The following is a 21,503-nucleotide window of genomic DNA, read 5'->3' as shown; positions in this document are numbered from 1 at the left end:
AAGAACACAAAGCGCACCATCATCACTCTGAGAGCCAGAACCAAGCTGGAGAGGACCCTGAAGGATGCCATCTGCTGCCAATACGTGGAAAACCTGAAACGGAAGCCGGACCAGAGCAAGGCCTTTAAAGTGACGCGCAAGTGGGACACCAGCAACCACTTTCTCCCCGGGGGCATCTTCACCCAATTTGCCAACTGGAGGTTCATCCACTGGGCCTGGTTCAACTGTGTCCTGCTGAATGGAACCATCCGCCACAAGAATTGGGACAAGCAATGCTGGAAGTGTGGCTAGGCCAACGAGACACTACCCCACATTTTGTGTAGCTGCAAGCCCCATTCCGGAGCTTGGCAGCTGCGACAAAACGTCATCCAAGATCGCCTGGTCAGAGCCATCTCACCACCTGTGGAAAAGGTAGCCGTGAACTCCGCCATCCCTGGAACCAACAGCCAACTGCGACCGGACATCGTCATCACCAACGAGGACCAGAACAAGATCATTATGGTGGATGTCACAGTGCCCTTCGAAAACGGGACCTCGGCTTTCCACAATGCCCGATCTTGAAAGATGGAGAAATACGCCCCTCTGGCCGACACCCTGAGAGCTAGGGGCTACGAGGTCCAAACTCACGCGCTGATCGTTGGCGCCCTGGGGACCCCGGTAACGAGCGAGTGCTGAGAGAATGTGGAGTTGGTTAACACTACGCTCAGCTGACACGGCAACTCATGGTGTCAGACGCTGTCAGGTGGTCAAGGGACATCTACATAGAACACATCACCGGACATCGGCAATACCAGGAGGAATGAGCTGGAGTGCCGATGAGAAGCACAGTTGGGAAAGTAACTCAAATACTTTCCTGATGGACTGTATTTTTCTCTAAATGGACAACCTATCCTAAATTCTCAATTACTGAGGGACAATCTTCACTCATTGATATATTTTGCTTTCCGCCACCAACTCTCTGTATAACTTTTTTCATGAGTAATGTACCCGAATGTATGGATGCTAAATATCTAAACTGTATTATTAAATTCATTCATCTAAATTTGGGTTATTGCTGATTATGCACTATATGTATTTTATGACTTTAAAAACAAATGTTGTATTTGTGGATAATCTAAACACTATACCCAGATGTACAGACACTCTTTTCTTAACCTTTGTATTATATAATTTTTTTAACATTAGCTTTCATAAAATTTTTAGTCTATATACTGTTCAAATATACACAAACGATACACAACTAAGATGCGCTCAGAGTTTATCACCGTATCATTTTATTTCATCTCATGCATGCATGTTAATGAAGACAACCAACTAGAGGACTCTGCTCCAAGTCTGCTAGTACAGTGGTTCTCGACCAGGGATACTCAGAGGTCTTCCAGGGGTACATCAACTCATCTAGATATTTGCCTAGTTTTACAACACGCGACATAAAATGCACTAGCGAAGTCAGTGAAAACTAAAATTTCACACAATGACTTGTTTATACTGCTCTATATACTATACACTGAAATGTAAGTACAATATTTATATTCCAATTGATTTCTTTTATAATTATATGGTAAAAATGAGAAAGTATGCAATTTTTTGGTAATAATGTGGTGTGATACTTTTGTATTTTTATGTCTGATTTTGTAAGCAAGTAGTTTTTAAGTGAGATGAACCTGGGGGGTACACAAGAGAAATCAGACTCCTAATAGGGGTACAGTACTCTGGAAAGGTTGAGAACCACTGTGCTAGTATATCAAGTGAGCAAAGCCCATAGAAGTGTTGGCTATAAGTAAGGGAATGTGACAATGGGATTTCTGTTGTTCTCTATCTAATAGTCACGAATATGCCAGAATAGATTATTCCTACCTGATGTTGAACCTCTTCTAGACTTAGTTATATAACTTTCAAGCAGCTTCTTCATACGCTGGTCAGTAGCTTCATCAAAGGCGCACCTCCCCTTCTCATTTTTGAATAACGGATCAGCTCCATACCAAAGCAGTAACTCTGCCACCTAGAGGTAAAACTTTTCAGATACTTTTTCTTTTTCTTCTAATATTTTATTTTCCACTCCTCTCTCCTCATATATGCTTCTCTGTGATGTACACAGAAATACCTGTCGCTAGTGTTAAAATACCACTAGAGTTTTAAAATTCCCAGTAATGGAATTTACCAGTACCAAACATTCCTCTAAATACAAGTTTGTTCCAAACCCTTCCATTTGTTTTTTTCATTTTTGAAAGCTTGCTTCAGTGAATAACCAGCTGACTTTCTGAAATCAAGGTCCAATAATAGAGTTTCTTGTTAACATGGTGATTTCTTAAATTATTTTTAAAAGGTTAATGTTGTGAATAAAGTCATAAGAATTCTGTCCAGTTTTACTCATTATCCAATAAGTAGTGTAGAACAATTATATTTAAGTATTAGAAAATTTGTAACTTAATGATTTCCTTTCTGGGACTTACTCCTCCCTCCCTCACTTCAGCACTACTGGGGTTTTGTTTTTCTCTGCATATCGAAAAGGCAGTTTAATTCTCGGCCTAGGTCACACCTTCTTCTTCTAGTCACTAGGAGAGCACTTCCTAAATTCACAGTTTGCAGGTGATTCTATCACTGACCCAGTTCTTTCTCTGCCTTCCCTGTTCACCTAATGGTGAAGGAGAATTAAGATAAAGGAGCACTCAATCTGCAGTGAAACCCTCTCTAAAGCCACACATTAGGGGAATGCTGCCAAAGGTGCTGCCAACCTGCAGACCCTTACTCAGCCAGAAATGTAGAGAACTCTTAGGCTTTGTCTACACTGGCAAGTGAAAGACAAAACTTTTGTTGTTCAGGGGTGCCATAAATATAAAGGGAAGGGTAAACACCTTTAAAATCCCTCCTGGCCAGAGGAAAAATCCTCTCACCTGTAAAGGGTTAAGAAGCTAGGATAACCTCGCTGGCACCTGACCAAAATGACCAATGAGGAGACAAGATACTTTCAAAAGCTGGGAGGAGGGAGAAAAACAAAGGGTCTGTATCTGTCTGTGTGATGCTTTTGCCGGGGACAAAACAGGAATGGAGTCTTAGAACTTAGTAAGTAATCTAGCTAGATATGCGTTAGATTATGATTTCTTTAAATGGCTGAGAAATTAAGAAAAGGAGTACTTGTGGCACCTTAGAGACTAACCAATTTATTTGAGCATGAGCTTTCGTGAGCCACAGATCAAGTGAGCTGTGGCTCACGAAAGCTCATGCTCAAATAAATTGGTTAGTCTCTAAGGTGCCACAAGTACTCCTTTTCTTTTTGCGAATACAGACTAACACGGCTGTTCCTCTGAAACCTGAGAAATTAAGCTGAATAGAATGAATATTCCTGTCTGTGTGTCTTTTAGTAACTTAAGGTTTTGGGGAGGGATTCTCTGTGTTTTGAATCTAATTACCCTGTAAGGTATTTACCATCCTGATTTTACAGAGGTGATTCTTTTTTACTTTTTACTTCTATTAAAATCCTTCTTTTCAGAAACTGAATGCTTTTTCATTGTTCTTAAGATCCAAGGGTTTGGGTCTGTGGTCATCTATGCAAATTGGTGAGGATTTTTACCAAACTTTCTCCAGGAAGTGGGGTGCAAGGGTTGGGAGGATTTTGGGGGGAAAGACGTTTCCAAATAACACTTTCCTAATAAATAAACCCAGATAAACGTTTGGTGGTGGCAGTGGAAGTCCAAGAGCAAAGGGTAAAATAGTTTGTACCTTGGGGAAGTTTTAACCTAAGCTGGTAAAAGTAAGTTTAGGAGGTTTTCATGCAGGTCCCCACATCTGTACCCTAGAGTTCAGAGTGGGGAAGGAACCTTGACAAGAGGTGTTAAACCCCCACCACCACCACCAAAAGACAAAAGTTTTGTTGACGACAAGTGCTGGTGTGAACAGCGCTTTGTTGGCAGGAGTGCTCTGCTGTCGACAACGCTAACCCCACTCATTAGGGGGTGGAATTTTTTTGTCGGTAGGAGACCTCTCTCCTGCCAACAAACAGCGGCTTCATTGTGTGTCTTTTAGCGGCATGGCTGTAGCAGCACAGCTGTGTCGCTAAAAGGTGCGTAGTGCAGACATAGCCTTACTTACCCAGTGTTAGTTGGAACTTCTATCCATGTAATGTACTTATACCTCCCTCATTACTGTATTATCCAAGGACCTCACAATCTTTAATATATTCTCCCTCACAACACTCCTGTGGGGTAGGGAAGTATCCCCATTTTACAGATAGGAAACTGAAGCAAAGAGAGACTAAATGACTTACCCAAGATCACACAGGAAGCTTGTGGAAGGGCAGAAAATTGAACCTGTGTTTCGCAAGTCCCAGATGAACACCCTAATTATGGGATCAGTGATGGACCTTGAGAAAGCAGGTCAATTTTCTTCTGGATTTGGAGAGCTGGAGAAGATTTTAGGAATAGAACTTGCTACTGCCCACCAAAAAAGCTACAAATCCTGAGATGAATAAGGGTTAGGCAGGAGCAATGAATCGCTCTCTGGGCAATGCTGGAGACAGACGTTCTGGCAGGTGGTGGAAGAAGTATGGCTTAGACTTGGTCTACACTACAGAGCTAGGTCGACATAACGCAGCTCAAATGACTTACTCTGTTAACATAATGTTTTAGTGCAAAGTGAACAGAAAATAATTCAGACCAGTGATTACAGAGTAGTATTTGCATGGGTGTCATGCATTGTTTCCCTCTAGGCTAAATGCTTGCACAGCTGGACATCCTGCTAGCAGGCACTAGTGGGGGAAAGTTCCACTGTGCTCCTCCTTCCTCTCTCTAGCCCTGGCTGATAAATTTCTTCATTTCTGTCTCCCTCACTTCCTCCTCTCTTCTTTTTGCCTGTTCTTTCCTCTCTCTCCCTAAGCTCTTCTCTCTCTCACACACATACACACACACACACATACACACACTGAAAGTGAGGGAGAAGGTACCTGGACTTGGAAGAAAAGTGAGAGGTGGTGAAGAGACAATCAAGTATGGAACGAGTGAGGAAGGAAAATGATGCTATGTCTACAGTGGCTTGCGTGCTTGAACACTGGACCATGTACATGCTCATGCATGGTCCCCATACCTGCCCCAAGTGTCTGCATATGCTGTGCTGGACACAGGTATAATGACATATACACACTCATACACATGTCCATACTGTCGCTGTTGTTACGTAAGATTAGTGCTACCATTTCATGGGCTGTATACAGGATTCTGTGCATCACAGGGAGACATGCTAGGAACCGCTTTGCTGTGTGTTGTGGGTACTGTCCCCTGCCTTCACACATTTGCTGATGGCAGTTCCTAATCATATCGCCCCTCATTGTTATTCCCTGAAAAAGTAGGTGGAAGACATTTAGCAATGAGATAACTATCTGATTCTGTTCCTGTTTCTTACAGTGGGACAAACGGTTATGCAATAGAGTAGGCGACTGGTGAGATGTTGGATGGAATTTGGCCAGAACTTTCTGATACACTGAAGTCAGCTGACCGTGAGGGTCAATGACAATTCATTCAGCTCACATGGTACTGATATGGTGAATGCCAGTGTTGCCAAGGTATGTCCTTGGGTGGACCATCATTTCTGGTGCCGGAGAACCAGCATGTTGTGCTGGGATCACATCATTTTGGAAACCTGGAATGACCAGCAGTGGCTTCAGAACTTCCAAATGAAGAAACAGATCTTCATAGAGCCACGTGAGGAACTTGCATCAAACCTCTGGCACCAGAACACTCAATTCAGGGGAGCCACACCGGTTCAGAAGCAGGTTGCTATTGCTCTATGGAAGCTGGCACCACCAGGTCTGCTGCAAGTCACTTTGAGGTTGGAAAGTCCATTGTTGGGGTCACAGTTGTGCAGGTTTATGAGGCAGTTAACACTGCGATCTACTCAAGGTGGGTGCCATAAGAAAAGTTCCAGAAATAAGAGCTGGGTTTCAGAGGATGGGCCTTCTAAACTATGCAGGGGCCATCAATGGCACCCACATCCCAATACTTTGCCTACCAAAAGGGGCAAATGCTTATGTGAACCACGTGTTCTGCAAAGCTTAGTGGTCCACAGAAGCAGATTCATGACTACAAACGTGGGAAATACTAAAAAGGTTCATGACACCAGAGTGCTGAGGTGATCAGCATTGTACCTGAAGGGAGTAGGACTTTATTCACCAGAAACTATATGGTTCTTTACAGTGTGTCGATGCCAACTGTTATTTTGGGGGACCTTGCATATCCACTCCTATCTTGTCTCATGAAGCCATTCCCCAACACCAATGACACTGGAAAAGGGGAATTCAGTTACAAGCTCAGAAGCTGCAGAACGGTTATGGTATGTGTTTCCTGGGCTGGAAGCTCATTGGTGCTGCCTACCCACCTGTGTCAGAATGGCCATTCATATACTCATCGCCTGCTGCACACTCCATAACATTTGTGAGGGTAAAAGAGGAGTGTTTTCATTCCAAATGGGCTCACAAGTCTGATTTGCAAACTTTGTACAGAAAACCAGATCCCACCCATGTGCACATTGGTCCTGGTTCCCAACAAGCAAGGGAAATTATGAACACCATACATGCACACATCTTGGCACAGCAGGGAGGCAGAGTGTGACATCTACCTGTGCTGAGGGATACCTTCCCACCTTATACAGCTGCTGGGAATGCATATAAGGGAACATTGGTGCCTATTTGTGAGGTGACATAGCTTTGTGAGGGTTTCGTTTTCCTGTAGCGAAAGATCAGGAACTATTCATTCCTGTGACATTGCACACACTGAAGACAATTACAACCTGGTGAAGATGCCCTGTTAACACCTTAGGGTTGAGTCTATGCTGTGGAGGGTGGCAGCTGAGTTGTAATGTGGTCATTGTGCAATGATTTTGTCTTCACTATTCACACTTGTTTATAAACCTCTTATTGGGAGCACTCAATCTCTCTTACCAACCTTATGAAGATTTCCTGGGGCAGGGGTGAGTATTCAGCCATTCTGCATGGTATGCTGTCATTTTGTTTTTTGACTGTTCATTGTCAGCAGTGCTAACTGCATTTAGGGGCTGTTACAGAGCACTAATCCCTATTACCACTGAAGCTGGTTAAGCTTTCAGTGGGAAGTGGAGGGTATTTATGCACAGGGTAGTGGCAGATGGTGTCATTACCTGTGTTGCTACTGGTACTGTTTCAATTTTCTGCATGTGAAGTAATCCATATAGATGTTCATCTACCCATTTTCTGTGTTTCTGACTTCTGTTACATTGAAAACTAGTAGCACTTTCTGTAAGAACATAATACTAATTGCACTTTCCCATCCCTCCCATGTATCCTTGGGACTTAGTATATTTCTGAACCGCAGGAGGGAGGGTTTGGTGGAGGACAGACAGAAAAGTGTTTGCAGTATCATGGCATCAGATAGTTATATACCATTCAATTTCATGTGCTATGAATTGTGGGGCCCAATTCTGAATCTGAAAACATCTTCAGCTCACCAAGCTTAGGAAGGAGGGGACATACACAAGTCTGGGAAATGATAACATTTATTAAAAGTATTAGATAGAATGGGTAATTGAAATAATTTTTAAAAGGAAGGGTCAAAAACAAATCTTTAAAAAATAAAGGGAATGCAAGTGGGAACACTGGCCATATATTAATGTCTCTGTAGCTGTCTCCTTGCCCACCTCCTGACAAGAAGGAATGACGGGAAAGTGACTTTTGGGGAAAAATGGGAATGTCTCCTGCGAGGGACTTGGGGGATGGGCACTTGGTGGGTTTCTGGAACTCTTGCAGATTCATCATTCCCCTCCTGGTCACTCAGTAGGGTCCTCCTGTGAGGGGTTTTGGGTGCTAGTGGTGGGCAATGCCCCAGGAGTCCTGCAGGCTCTGGTGTCCTCCCAGTCTCTTAGGGGGGTCCTTGAAACAGGATCCTCTGGCTCAGTAGCATCCCGCGCAGCAGCTGGAGGAAGAAATGGATGTAGTGGTTCATGGACTGGTTCAGTTGATTCGGCAGCAGGTTGACCTCGAACTCATTCACAAGTTCAATGGGGGAATGTTCCCATTCTCTGTGCTGTGCCTCCTGCTCCATGAACCAGTACATCCGTGTCTCTTCCTGATGAAGTGCCCAATCCTTCCATGCCCAGAGGAATTTAAATGGTTCCTGGTTTCCCCTGCCCATGCCTATATGCAGCTCTTCCTAGGTCCTTCTCCGTCTGTCTCTGGGGCATTGCTCCAGCCCTTTTGTGGGATGGTTTCACTCTCAGGAACTGAAGGTCCTGACAATTGAAAGAGAAGGGTAGAATTACAATTTTTGTCCTTGGGAAAAAGCTCAGAAATCCCCCCCACATAACATAACTTTACTGTAGAAGGCCACAATTTTGATACTTTTCAGCATTCCATGAATGTGACTTTTAAACTATCCTTGGTTCTTAGGCAACTTTTGCAGCCCATGAGGAAGGAGCACAGGCTCCTAAGAGTAAATAAACTGTACTAATACTTTTAAAAATTTAAATGTTCATAGTGTCTCAAGGTAGTGGGCAGGGGGAAGAGAGAGTGGCAGTTCCTTCCAGGGTGCTAAGTTACCAGTTTGCAATTCCTTTTTTAAAGGCTGGCTAACATTTGGAGAACATAGCTGTTTCCAAGATACGAGAACGGAAAAGAGAAGTGGCTTTCTGTCCTGTGGAGGAGATCTGCAATCTATGCAAGAGAGTTTGTTTCTGCTAATGGTCACTCCTCTACATATTGCGAAATGAAGAGGGTTGGTCAGCTATAAAAGTGGACCAAGCAGAGCTGCACTGCTGTAAAACCTCAAGACCCAGCTAGAGTTTCTGCTACACTGGAAACTTGCTGAAATATGCTTGTGCAGCATAGCTCAGTGGGGGGAGAGGCAATACACCAGGGACAGGGACAGTAACAATTTTGTAATCTTCCAAGGGAGAAAGGACTGCTGTGACTAACATTTCCTCAGAGAACCAAAGTGTTCTACAACTGTGTTCTGCTCCCTCCCCATTCCCAGACCTAACATCCCCTCCACCTGCCCACCCCGTTCCACATAGCTACCATTTGTAAGGTGATAGTAAGATCAGAAGGTGGGAGAAGCACTAAAACTGTGTAATCTTTAAAAGACAAAAGATAGCTGTTACTAACTTTAGACAACCTACTATAAGCTTTCTGCAACTGTCCCATCCCCTGTTGGGATTTTTCTAACTTGACCCCTTCCTTCCCAGGGTCTGTGCAGCCCCAGAGCCTTTGCTGTCTGACCCCTGGCCAAGAAATGCACAAACACAGAGGCAATGATTTTTCCTGAATAATCTGTTTTTAAGAAACAGCTTTATCCAAATGCATAATACAGGTTCATCAGAAATCAATAAAATCATTGATTTATAACTATGTCTTGCTTGTGGACCATCTGGGGGGGCGGGGAGCAGGGGCTGGAGGGAGCAGGGGAGAGTTGGAGGAGTTTGGTAGGGAGAGGGGGCATGACAATTCCATAGCTTTCAGCACTGCAGTTCAAACTCACAGACACATAGCAATGCATGGCATATTATCCAGAGGGGAATAGTCAGTGCACAGTATTTCAAATGCCCTGGATCATAAAATCAGTAATTTAGCATAAGATGAAGAGGGGATATTGGCAGGGAAGGTCCATTGTAACTTACCAGCCTTAGGTTTTGGTTCCTGCCGTGACTCGGGATCCTCCTTGGATTCATCAGGGTAGGAGGCTTCCTCAACAGGCTCCACTGGAGAGAGGTGCAGAATAACATGCTCTTCATCCTCCAGGTCTTCTGGGGCACCCTCCGTGGTCCGTGCTGCCTCCTCACTCTAGCCCTCATCAGCATCCTATTGGACAATGAGGCTGGTGGGGTTGAGGAAGGGATCATGAACCACTTCAGGCTCTGTACCAGGAGCCCTTGACAGCACCTGGTCAAGCTCTTCATAGAAGGGGCATGTAGAAGAAGCCACATCCCAGAGAGACTGTTTGAGTCTTTTGCTCTCCTGTATGGGAGCCTCATCTGGTTCATGTGTTTCCGCCCCTGGGCTGGAGACCGCTCAACGCCTGCCTTCTCCAGCCTCCATGAAATTTCCTGGTACAGGTATATGTTCCTGCCGCTCTGGCTGAAGTCACAGAAGACAGTGCACTCTGACCACACATTGATAAGCACCCAAGTGTGCTCAGTGGGCCAAGTGGCTGCTCTCAGAGCAGGATGCATTTTCACCTGTATTGATCTGTATGAGTTCAATGGAAAGCTGGTCACTGCAGCACGCTACTTCCACTGAAAACGATGGGACAGGAACCTTTATAGAGTGGGCAAGGGTCAGGAAGAAAAGGGTTCAGTGCATTGTCAGAATGGGAGTGGAGGACTATTGAAACTTGAGTCCTGGTACATGACCCTTATCCACACCCCTCAGGCATGCTAGCTTACTCACTCTCTACATTCCTTCAGACACATGCTTTGGGGTTCAGGTGTGGGTTATGACACAACCGCATTCATAGGCACGTGTACAGTCACTAATATAGAAATAGTCCTTAGTCAATGGAGAGGAAGGAAATAGAGATTATGAGTGACCAAAGAGGTAGCAAGAATGAGGGAAAGGGCAGAGTAAGTGGAGAAAATAATATAGCAGGAGAAACTGCACCCATAAGTTTTAAACTTGAGCTCTAGAAGCCATTTGTTATGCACATGGGGGGGAAAAAATTAGAAAAAAATATTGGTGTCAGTCCAGATCAAAACCCTGATCTACTTTCAGTCCATATTTTGTCTCCAACTGCAGTCTCATACTTCAAAAGGAAGTCCAAAAAACATATTCAGTTGTGCAATAATGTGTATTTTGATGTCTTCAGACAACCTGAAGCGTGAGACCTGTAGCATTATCAATTTAGATGATCTTTTCTGTGCTATTTTCGTAAACAGTTAGAAAAATGCAGCTAATTTCTGCTATCACACACTAAAGAACAAATCTGTAAAGTGTTGCTCATGATTTTATCAGAAGTTGGGCAGCAAGAATTCCAAATACCCTGAAATCTTAACATGTAACCCTAAATTCTAAATAATTAGCAGGACATGTAATGAAACGGAAATGCAACGTAACCTCCCTGACCCAATCACAGGAATTTTTATAGGTAAAATGTAGTTTGTGCCCAAATATAAAAATCATACCTCATAATGGCCCTCTTTAACTGCATCCTGTATTGGTGTTACTTGTTTACTTCCTTTACAGTTAACATCAGCTCCTGCTTTCAAAAGCTCATTTGCTGTCTTATAAAAACCTTCCACACTGGCTTCATGTAGTGGAGTCCAACCTACGACAAACGAAAATTGTCAACTAAATCTTACATTTCATATCTGAATAATATTCTTGACACCAATTTTTATCCATTTTGCAGACCATTTAATAAAGTTTTAATTTTAAGATAGTCTAAATTTATTAGAAATTTCAATATTTTAAGAATAAGTTGACCATGTGACAAATTTTTATATGGTTCAAATGTGATGTAGGTGAGAGGTCCTAACTGTCAAAATATGCACTTGCCTAAGAACTGCATGCCATTATAACAAATGTAGATGTTAGATTATGTATTGGCTCAAAAAGGAAAGAAACCTTAACCTTTGCATACCAGCAATTTCTCTGTGAATGAAACTTTTACACTTTGGGTATGTCTACTCAGCAGTTGGGATGTGTAATTCCCAGCGTGGGTAGACATACATGTGCTAGCTCTACTTGACCAAGCATGCTAAAAATAGCAGTGGAGCTACAGCAGCATGCGGGGCGGCTTGGGCTAGCTACCGGAGTACAACCTCATTGGAGATCCTAGACAAGCCACTGCTATTTTTAGCATGCTAGCTCAAGCACAGCTAGCATGTGTAAGTCTACACAAACAGGTAATTATACTTCCCAGCTGCTAGATAGATACACCCAACAACCTTTGTGTGTGGTCTTGTTATTTGGTCAGTCACACTGAAGATGATAATTAAGAGAGAAGTGAGAAAATAAAGAACCTGAGCTATGAATAATACAACATATGTTCCTGTCTCAGGAACAGACACGAGCAATTAATAATGGTGGGGATCATGTTGATGTCCATTTCAGTATCTCCAAGCATCATTAAATGTATAAACTCGTAGACTTTAAGGCCAGAAGGGACCATTGTGATCACCTAGTCTCACCTCCTGCTTTAAGAACATCTAAGAATGTGAACATTAGAACATCTAAGAATCTAAGAAATAATGTGATGAAAAATGTTTACTCATTTTCCATTTCCCTTTCTGATCACATAGAACAAATCCAACTTTTACCTTTGCAGACAGAAGAACTGTAGCAATCAGAGGTTGAGTAGCAGGGGGAGCAGAGATGCTCTGCATGGGGAGGGAGGGAAATCTGGGGCTGAGGGGGGCAGGTTGGGTTCTCTGCATTGGGAACATGGGGAGCTACTGAGACATAGCGGGAAGTAGCTGTTCCTATTTGCTTCCCAGCCCAATCCCATGAGCCACAGCAGCTGCTCCAGCCCCACCAGTTCCACTTCACCTCCACCCTCCTATGCATGCACACAGCTTACAAGGAATGACATGTTGGGGTAGAAACATATATCAGCCTCTACAATATTTCCATTTACTCCTGGGGCATTCTGCACCAAAAAATTTAAATTTCTATGCCAAAAAATTAAAAATTCTGCACACAATATTTTAAAATACTACAAATTTTATTTGTCAAATATATGAGGCGGCTCCAGCATGGCATTGCGGGAAACAGGCCACTGGCAGCACTGAGCTGGGAGATCACTCTGCAGCTCCCCCCGGGACCCAGACTCAACAGTGAGGCTGCACCCAAACCTTCCCCAGTGCAAGAACTGGGCCTGCCCCAGAAACACCCCAGGGCCCTGACCCTTTGTGCCAGGTGCACCAGGTGTGGGCATGCAGACTCAGTCTGGCAGGATCCAAGTGCAGAGGGACTTAGTGTGGGGGAATCCAGGTGTGGGTTGAGAGGGTTCTGTGTGGGGCAATCTGGGGTAGGCAGCTCAGTGGGGGATCCATGTGTGCATGTGCAATCTGGATGCACAGGGGTTTGTTGGGGGGTTCTGGGTGCAACAGTAAGGGGACTCTGCAGGGGGGTCCAGATGAAGGTGGTTGGAGCTCATCAGTGGGGGCCTGGGTGGGGGGGCAGAGCTGGGCAGGGGGGTCTGGGTATGGGGGGTTCAGTGTGGGGTTCCAGATGCTATGGGAATGGGGCTAATGAGGTTGGGGACCCAGGTGCTCCTGGTTGGGACTCGGTGGAGATCCGGGTGACTCTTCAGGGTGGTCCAAGTGCAGGGGGAGTGGAGCTTGGCAGGAGGGGTTCTGGGTGTGTGTGGGGAGGTGAGGCTCAGCGGGAGGGCCTGGGCATGAGGGGGTCTGGATGTATGGGCACTGGGCAGATGAGGGAGCAGCTCCCTGTACAGTGATCCCTCCCTCTGCAGCTGAGGAGTGATGGGTGTGTGGGGGGGGGAGAATTTGCAGAGCTTCCTGGAGCCTGGGGAGAAATCTAGGGCTGGGGCTGACCCGGCTCTGGATGCTGTGCAGGGGAAGAGGAAGTCCCATCCTCCCCAGCCCAGCCAGACTAGCGGCTGAGCCCGGCACAGGGTAGGAGCCACCAGCCAGGTCTTCCCCAGTCCTGCCCCCTGCCTCACAGTGATTTATCTCTCTGCCAGCTGCCCTCGGCACCCAAAACATACTGCTGGGGAGGGTCACATGACCACTCTTGTGGCTTCCCTTTGCTTCCCCATCAGAAAGTCATTTTTCTGCAGGGAAGCAAAGAAATCTGTAGGGGGACATGAATTCTGCACATGAGAGGTGGCACAGAATTCCCCCAGGAGTATTCCATTGCAGGGGCACTAGCCTTCACTCCCTCTCACGTCGGTTCTGCCACCCAGGTAGCAATTCCACTCAATGGAGGAAAGAGGATTTGGGAAAGATGAAGGCAGTATGTAAGCCCTGAGCTGCACTGACCTAGGTTTGCATGAGTTCCCTGTATGGCAGTGTTCTTACTGAATCGGCAGAGTGAACTGGGGGAGAAGATAGAAGATCCACGCCCAGAGTGCTTTCTAATCCTCCTTCCACCACTTCCTGCATCAAAACACACTAAGGTTCCATTGACCACAGTAGCTTTTTCCTTCAACCATCTCCCCACAGGTGGAGATACCCCAGTACATATCTAGAATGCTGGTTGGGCTCTAAATTTGACACAATCCTTTTCTCATTTAACTCAAGGGCAAAACTCTCATTAACTTCATAAGAAACAAGACTGATTCCATCAAGCCAAATTCTGGGCTGTTTTACAGATTATGCATGCCAGAAGGGTGTAAAATCAGTGCATTAACATGGAGTTTTGGAGGTAATGTCTATATTACATATATGGCTCTTCACATTTATTACCTGTCTCGTGAGAACTTATAAGAACTTAAACTAATAAGAATTCAAAAAGTGGTGGATCAACTCTAAAACATCTTTCTGTTTGTGATCCGGTAGCATGAGCATTTATTACTTATGCTTACATATTTGTTTTGTAATTCATAAAATTATCTTTTAATTGGAATTGAAACTTACCAGCATAATCCTGAGTATTTACATTTGCACCAACTTTTATAATTTTGCGTACAAGGTCTGTATCATCTTCAGCAACAGCTTTATGCAGTAAGGTCTCACCAAAAAGATTTTTCCTACAGATTTTTGAAAGAGGAATGGAGGCAACAGGTGCAGTATTTGAAAAATTTTTAACAGAGGTTTGTTTTGCTGAAAAACATAACATAAAGATCTGGTAAACTGAAAAAATATGTTTGATTACTGTTTTGGCCTCAGCACTACAGTTAGCATACAAGTTTTCTGAAGAAAAATCTTGTCAACAGGAATTTTTGCCCAACTACTAACCTGTCAAATACAGACATTTCAGAAAGTTGCTCCTTCAGTAAAATACGTAAACATCAATCTCACTTACTAAAGATTGTATTTAACCCCATAAACTCTGCACCAATCTCCTGATATCAAATGGGTTCAATGCACAGAATGAAAGAATATGGCTTTTAAACAGTGGTTTTTTTAAACTCTTGGCTCTCTACATTTTAGGCAAAGTGTACTAATCATTTTCAACAAGTTTGATCAAATCTGCTATCCTGTGCTACATTTCCTTAAAAGAAAAGCAGTCAATATATAGCTAGTTGTTTAGTCACTCCTCTCGTCCTTACCAAACCTATGGCATCTATTAGCAATTATTTTATGTTTTGTGTTTTATGTATGTTTCTAAGTTTACAAAACAAAATATAGAAACAAACATTATTATTATACTTTGGAACAAATCCTGCTTTCCATTATGCACCCATAATGTAGGATTCAAATGTAGTGGAACCATTTCTATTGTACTGGGGCACAAGACTACACTTTACCAGCAGTGGGGAATTCTGCCTTCTCCCTTCATGCTGTGGAGAGGTGTTCCAGGGCTACTGTCTATGCTGGAAGGCAAAAGGATGGGGATGGATTATGGCCAGGCAGGAGGCATGGCAAGGGCACGAGCATGGTCCATTCATTGTGCAGATCCAACAGCTTAACATTTTGCTCATGTGGGAGTAGAGAGCTACCCCTCTCCATAGTCTGTGGTTGTAGGCTGCACAAGAAGCCTGGCTGGTTGTGACTAAAGATTCCAATCTTCAGCCTTTTGATATTTTTGAAATGGAGGAAAGTCCATGTACATCAGTGGTCTCCAACCTTTTTATGCACAAAATCACTTTTTGAACTTAAGTGCAACCCAGGATCTACCCCATCCCTTCTGAGGCCCCACCCCTTCCCCAAAGCTCCACCTCGCTCACTCCGCGCACACACACCCTGTCGCTCGCTCTCCCCCACCCTCACTCACTTTCACCGGGCTGGGGCAGGGGGTTGAGGTTCGGAACGGGGTGCAGGCTCTGGGCTGGGGCCAACGGGTTCGGAGTGTGGTATGGGGCTCCAGGCTGAGCCTGGGGCAGGGAGTTGCGGTGCAGGAGGGGATATGGGGTGCTGGCTCTGCGAGGAGGCTCAGGGCTGGGGTGCAGGCTCCCACTGGGCAGCACTTACCTCGGGCGGCTCCCGGTCAGCGGTGGTGCAGCACGGCTAAGGCAGGCTCGCTGCCTGCCCTGGCCCCACACTGCTCCCGGAAGGGGCCAGTGCACCCCTGCGGCGGGCACGTGGCTCCGTGTGGTGCCCCTCTCTGAAGGCACCGCTCCCGCAGATCCCATTGGCCACAGTTCCCCGTTCCCAGCCAATGGGAGCTGTGGGGGCGGTGCTTGCAGGCAGGAGCAGTGCGTGGAGACCCCTACTCCCGCTCCCCCAGGGCCATGGGGGCATGCTGGCTGCTTCCAGAAGTGGCGTGAGGCTGGGACAGGCAGGGAGCCTGCCTTAGCAGCAGCCCCACTGCAGCTAGAGATCATGATCGACTGGTAGAGTCTCCAGGATCAACCAGTCGATCGCGATTGGCCAGTTGGTGAACACTGATGTACATTAATTTTGCTCTACGCAATAGGATTTGCCCATATAACTACAGCCAATCATGATGAAAACAGAAAAATACATTTTATTTTGAGCATTTTGTTTTAAAAATAATATTTTGCTCTTGAATGAAAACCTGTTGCTGACTTTATTTTAATAAATATGAGTCATCTGATTAGAAAACCCATTGTAAGCATGGTTATAGTGGAAATACTGACAACCCTTCCTGAAAGCAAGGTGCTGGGTAGTGGTAGATTTATAATTAACAACTTATATTATACCTACTATTATAGTTCATATAACATATACCTTCAAAAAGTTTTAAAATATATTTAGGTACACAGTTAAAGCCAAACTGGACTTGCATAAATGGAAATAATTATAACACTCCAATCTTAAAAGTAATTATGGTTCAATGGTTAGGGGATGAAGGAGTCAGGAGGCCCAGGTTCAATTGTGTGCTCTGCCACAGTCTTCCTGTGTCACCCTCAGCAAGTCTCTTTACATCTCAGTTCCTCACATGTAAAATGGGAATAATAGGACTTCTTTACTTTACAGGAGAAATATATCACAGAATGTGAGGTGCACAGATGTAATTGTGATGGAGGTCATAAAAATACATCAAATCAATTGAAACCTGCAATCTACTCCATGGGGGTGAATTCCTGTGCACGCTGAGTCACACTGACTTTAGAGAGACTCTGCACAAGCAGTTTGCCTTTGCAAGTCAAACTGTAGGACCTACATTTGTACTCTGGATCTATTTTTTGTTTTGGTGTTTCTGAATACTTAGTCATTTCAATTATAATGTTACAAAATTAGATTTTCACCCCTGAATGTTTTTCTTAAATTTTATGAAGGATGTGTGTAAGCAGGTCAATTATTAGAGTCTGTACTGTAAACAGTGAAATAAAAACTGGTACAAAGTATCATGGATTATTATTAAAACTAATGTATATAAAGCTTTTTAAAAAGGTAGCTCATAAATCCACATTTCAGTGACTTTGAAAACACCATCCAACATTTTCTGGTTCAGTACATTTGTTTGAATCAGTTCAACAGAAGAGTAACTTATCTGGCAAATAAATGTCAGAAGCATCTCTTACTAATTTTCTTTGCAAGCCTTTGGCTTTTCCTCATCTGCTCAACCTTGCTGTTTACATTCATAGTTGATGCTTGGTATGTACTGGCTTCCGGCTCTGAACACTGTTCTTTGCTGTCCTTACAAGCAGAGTCTTGTGTTCTACTGATAAGAGATTTATTCAGAATGAATAATAATATTCTCCACTTTATAAAACAACAATGTAGTATTTATACTAGATTTAAAAGTAAACATCTAATTTGTAAAGGAGGTTTATAATTATGTGCAGATGCATACTCCATGTAATCACACAAACTTCAATGGGATTGTAAGGAGTATAAATCAGTGCAGAATATTACCTTGAGTGTTTCAAAGAAAATGTAAAATCTTTACCTTTTAGGCAACTTAAATGAACATTTACACAGTAGAAACGAGGAATGAAAGGCATGTATGTTTCATATTTATTAAATAAATTGGAAGAGAGATAGAGAAAGAGTTCATGCATAAAGAGAAGTAAGCTTTTTATGTTATATATGTCATACCCAAAATCTTTAGATGAAAGTTTATTTCCTGTTTCTTCATCATTACTATATATTCTCTGCTGAGTTTCTTCTAGCATTTTATAACAACTGGAAACTTCATGTATGTGCTTTCTAGTGCAGTTTTCTCTTATTCGAGTTGACTTCCTTAATGTATATGAAGTTGCTTTGGTAGCTTCTACATCCGAGATATTCTCTATTGAACTTGAATTTCCTTCACCAGCTTGTTTGTCATAAGAGGCGACATTGCAGTAATCAGAAATTATCAAGTCTTGGTTCTTCTGGTTACCTACAAGCTGTGACAAAAAGTATTATTTCAAACTACTGGTAGTCAAGCTTTAAAAAGAAATGCTGTGCCTGGATTATTGTGTTTGGTGTTAAAAGTAAAATGTCATTTAAGTTATACATGCACAGATAGATAGATAGAGACTTAGAATAAATAGGTTACTTAATAACTGGAGTTCTGCAAATATATTCCCTACACAGTTGTGTGCCATGCTATGCAGGCCCTGGAACTACTAAGAACACCCAGCAAAGGAAGTGGATGGCTCAGGAAACAGGGATGTAATGGGACAAAGATGTAAAGTCAGTGGATGATATGGCTTTTTTAGCTGATGCCTTCAAACAGAATCAGGCATCTATTGAGGACAGGCCACAGAAAGAGGGATTTGAAACTGGTAGGAAGGGAGCCCCCTGGGAAGAGAGAAGCGGGTTGGGAGCCTAAACATTCTCTTACCCAAAAACATTCCTCTAACTTCATCCCAAATCTCCTGTAAAAGCAGAAGAGCCCAAAAGGTGCTATCAGTGTAATTCCACTGATCACCTGAGGAATAAATGCCCTGTGCTAGGAGGAAGTGGGCAACAAATAGCTTGTTAGTTCTGCTGTCCTCAACACAGAAACCCCCCAAGCAATTGAAACCTATCATATTGGTTTTGTGAGGTTAGCCTCTGCAGAACCAGATTTGGAGTATGTTAAGGCTGTCCAAATTGATGATAGGGAGTACTTGGGGCAGAGAGATACAGGGGCCCAGATCTCTCTGTTTAAGCAGAGTGTGGTCCCAAAGGCTAGTATGTTGCCTGGCCAAATGGCAGAGATTGTGGGGATGGGCGAAAGCACATTCCTCAGACCACTAGCTAAAATCCATGTGGTGTGGGGAAGTTTGGAAAGTGTTCTGACTCTGGGGGTAAGAAAACACCTCCTAGTCGACCTGTTTCTTGGTAATGATTTTTTCCGTGAAGCTCAGGTTAAAGTATTTGCCTGCAGCAGGAGGGAGTTTTAAGCTGGGACCCCCGAGGGAAAGGGTAAGGTCTCAGGAACTGCTGAGAGAATGGGAGAGAGTCTCCTTGATTCTTCTGCAGCAGGGAGAAACCACATGCTTCCAGGTGGGAGGGTGGTTGAGACCAACTCCTGCACTGCAGCTGGAGGCAACACCACATTAGGAAGGGATGGGGTGGGTGTAACACCCGCCAGGGAGAGAATTGCCCAGGTTGTTAGCTGCCAGCAGGTCGCAGCTGAACCAGAGGCAAAACCGGCTCTAGGGAACATAGAGCAATGTGTCCCAAAGGAGAGCCCAGAGAAGAGCAGGGGATCTCAGAAACCACTGAGGTGGGTGAGGATTCCTGAGACTCTGTACCGCAGGGAAGTAGGGTGCTTCCAAGTATGGGAGGGGCTGAGACTAGCTCCTTTCCAGCAGGAGGAAACATGCCCTCAGGCGCAGGGGCAGGAGAAGTGTTGTCAGTGATTAAGGAAACTGTCCCAGTTGTTAGCTGGCAGAGTTCTGCAGATGAACAAGAGACAGAACCCTTCCTAGGGAGCACAGAGAAATGTGTCTTAGGAGGGGCCTCAGAGGAGGAAACTGGGGAAGGAATAGTGGGGGCACAGGAATGTCTCCTCACTAGAAGGGGGTGTCTTCCCGCACAACAGAGAAAGCAATTATGGGAGAGCTGCTGGGAAAAGGTGCATCTGATTGAAGGGTTAACACACCTAGCCCAGAGAGCACAGATCACAGCCCTCTAGGGGGCAGCGAAGGACTCAGTGCTGGGAGGGGGAACACACAGGGTAACCCCAAAAGGGGAGCTGGATTTTCTGCATATGTACAGTCCTGGGTTAGGAGACCGCTCCCCAAAGGGCCAGCCAATGTGCAGGATCCCCCTGAACACCTATCTTGCCAGACCCTGTGTTGGATCATATTAAAGAAGTTCTGTATTAAAATCACAAATGAGTTTGATTCCCCATAGTTTAAATTCCAGGGTATTACTAATTAAGAGGTCTCTTGGTTTTTGGTACTGTTTATCTCCCTCTATGGGTGAAACTTGCAAGCTGCTAATTGTGTTAGTACATTCTAAGATAGAGTCTGTTCTCAAAGCAATTCACACAGAGAGAGACTCAAAGCAATACTCTAACAACAGAAACAGCACCCAGAGACTCCCCGCCCTTTTGTTGTATTAACAATTGTGATTAAAATAGAGATAGAGGATGTATGTGGATGGATGCTTGGTGTGGATAATAACTGAATGATCAGGGAGGTGCCAGCCTAAGAATCCAGTGTCCATCGGCTGAAGAAGGCGTCAAGTGGAAATAACCAGAGGACCTCCCCCCCCCCCAGAGGGCAGACTGGAATCCACCCAACAGCCTCAAGAATGGGAGAACCAAAGAACAAGATAACATCTTGGAGCCGTCAGGAATGTGCTATCTGCTGATTGATTCAGCAACAGCATGATGAAGCAATTCCCATAGACTGGCATAGGAAGAAATTCCTATAAAAATAGACTCTAAAAAGTGAGAACTTTGGGGTCTGATTCTGCAAACCAACTTCCAGGAGCATCAGATGAGCATCTGACAAGGCTCTGCTCCCTCCTCATGTCCAGGCCACCTGGCCAGTGGCTTGGCATGAGCAACTCTAAGGCTGGTAACTATGATAACAACCTTGCAGAACCTGTGTGTGTGTGTGTGTGTGTTTGTATGAATGAATGTGTGAATAAATATGAGATTGAATGGAATGTTATAACTATAACTAACTGCTTACTATGATTCTTTCTGTATTCACAATAAATGTGGTATTTTGCCTTTTTCCCTTTAATAAGATCCTGCTGGTTTTTATTTTATTGGTATAACACCTGAGGCACCAAAATTCCAGAAACCTGATTAAATTAAGAGCCCATACAGGGGGAACAATGGAGGGAGGGAAAAGTCAGTGGCTGATTACATGGGAGAGGGTCAAAGGACACCCTGGGTAATAAACAAACTAACCTCATACTACACTATCTGAACAGAGGGTGTGGTATCATAAAGATACTTGTAAACACACAACATTAATACCAAAATTTTTATCACAGATAAGTTTTGGGGATAAGAATTTTGACATGGATGTTAAACCTTATGATAATGCTACTTTTCAATTAATACCTGTAAACAGGTTTAA

At 44.0% G+C, this 21,503-nt stretch overlaps 1 protein-coding gene across 1 annotated transcript in view; it reads right to left on the bottom strand.

The window, feature by feature from the left end:
- ANKRD31 (ankyrin repeat domain 31) overlaps nt 1-21,503 on the bottom strand; it is a 117,390-nt gene that overhangs the window by 69,437 nt on the left and 26,450 nt on the right. Inside the window, exons 8-12 of the mRNA XM_048850981.2 lie at nt 18,085-18,377; nt 17,568-17,707; nt 14,554-14,739; nt 11,134-11,276; nt 1,858-2,002 (exon numbers count right to left, since the gene is read on the bottom strand). Of these exons, the coding sequence (XP_048706938.2) occupies nt 1,858-2,002; nt 11,134-11,276; nt 14,554-14,739; nt 17,568-17,707; nt 18,085-18,377 (907 nt within the window). The remainder of the gene's footprint in view (nt 1-1,857; nt 2,003-11,133; nt 11,277-14,553; nt 14,740-17,567; nt 17,708-18,084; nt 18,378-21,503) is intronic.

This window comes from Caretta caretta, chromosome 5 (genome assembly GCF_965140235.1).
Source record: "Caretta caretta isolate rCarCar2 chromosome 5, rCarCar1.hap1, whole genome shotgun sequence".
Classification (NCBI taxonomy): Eukaryota; Metazoa; Chordata; order Testudines; family Cheloniidae; genus Caretta; species Caretta caretta.
The sequence above is the reverse complement of the archived record's forward strand: the minus strand, read 5'-3'. Positions and strand labels throughout refer to the sequence as shown.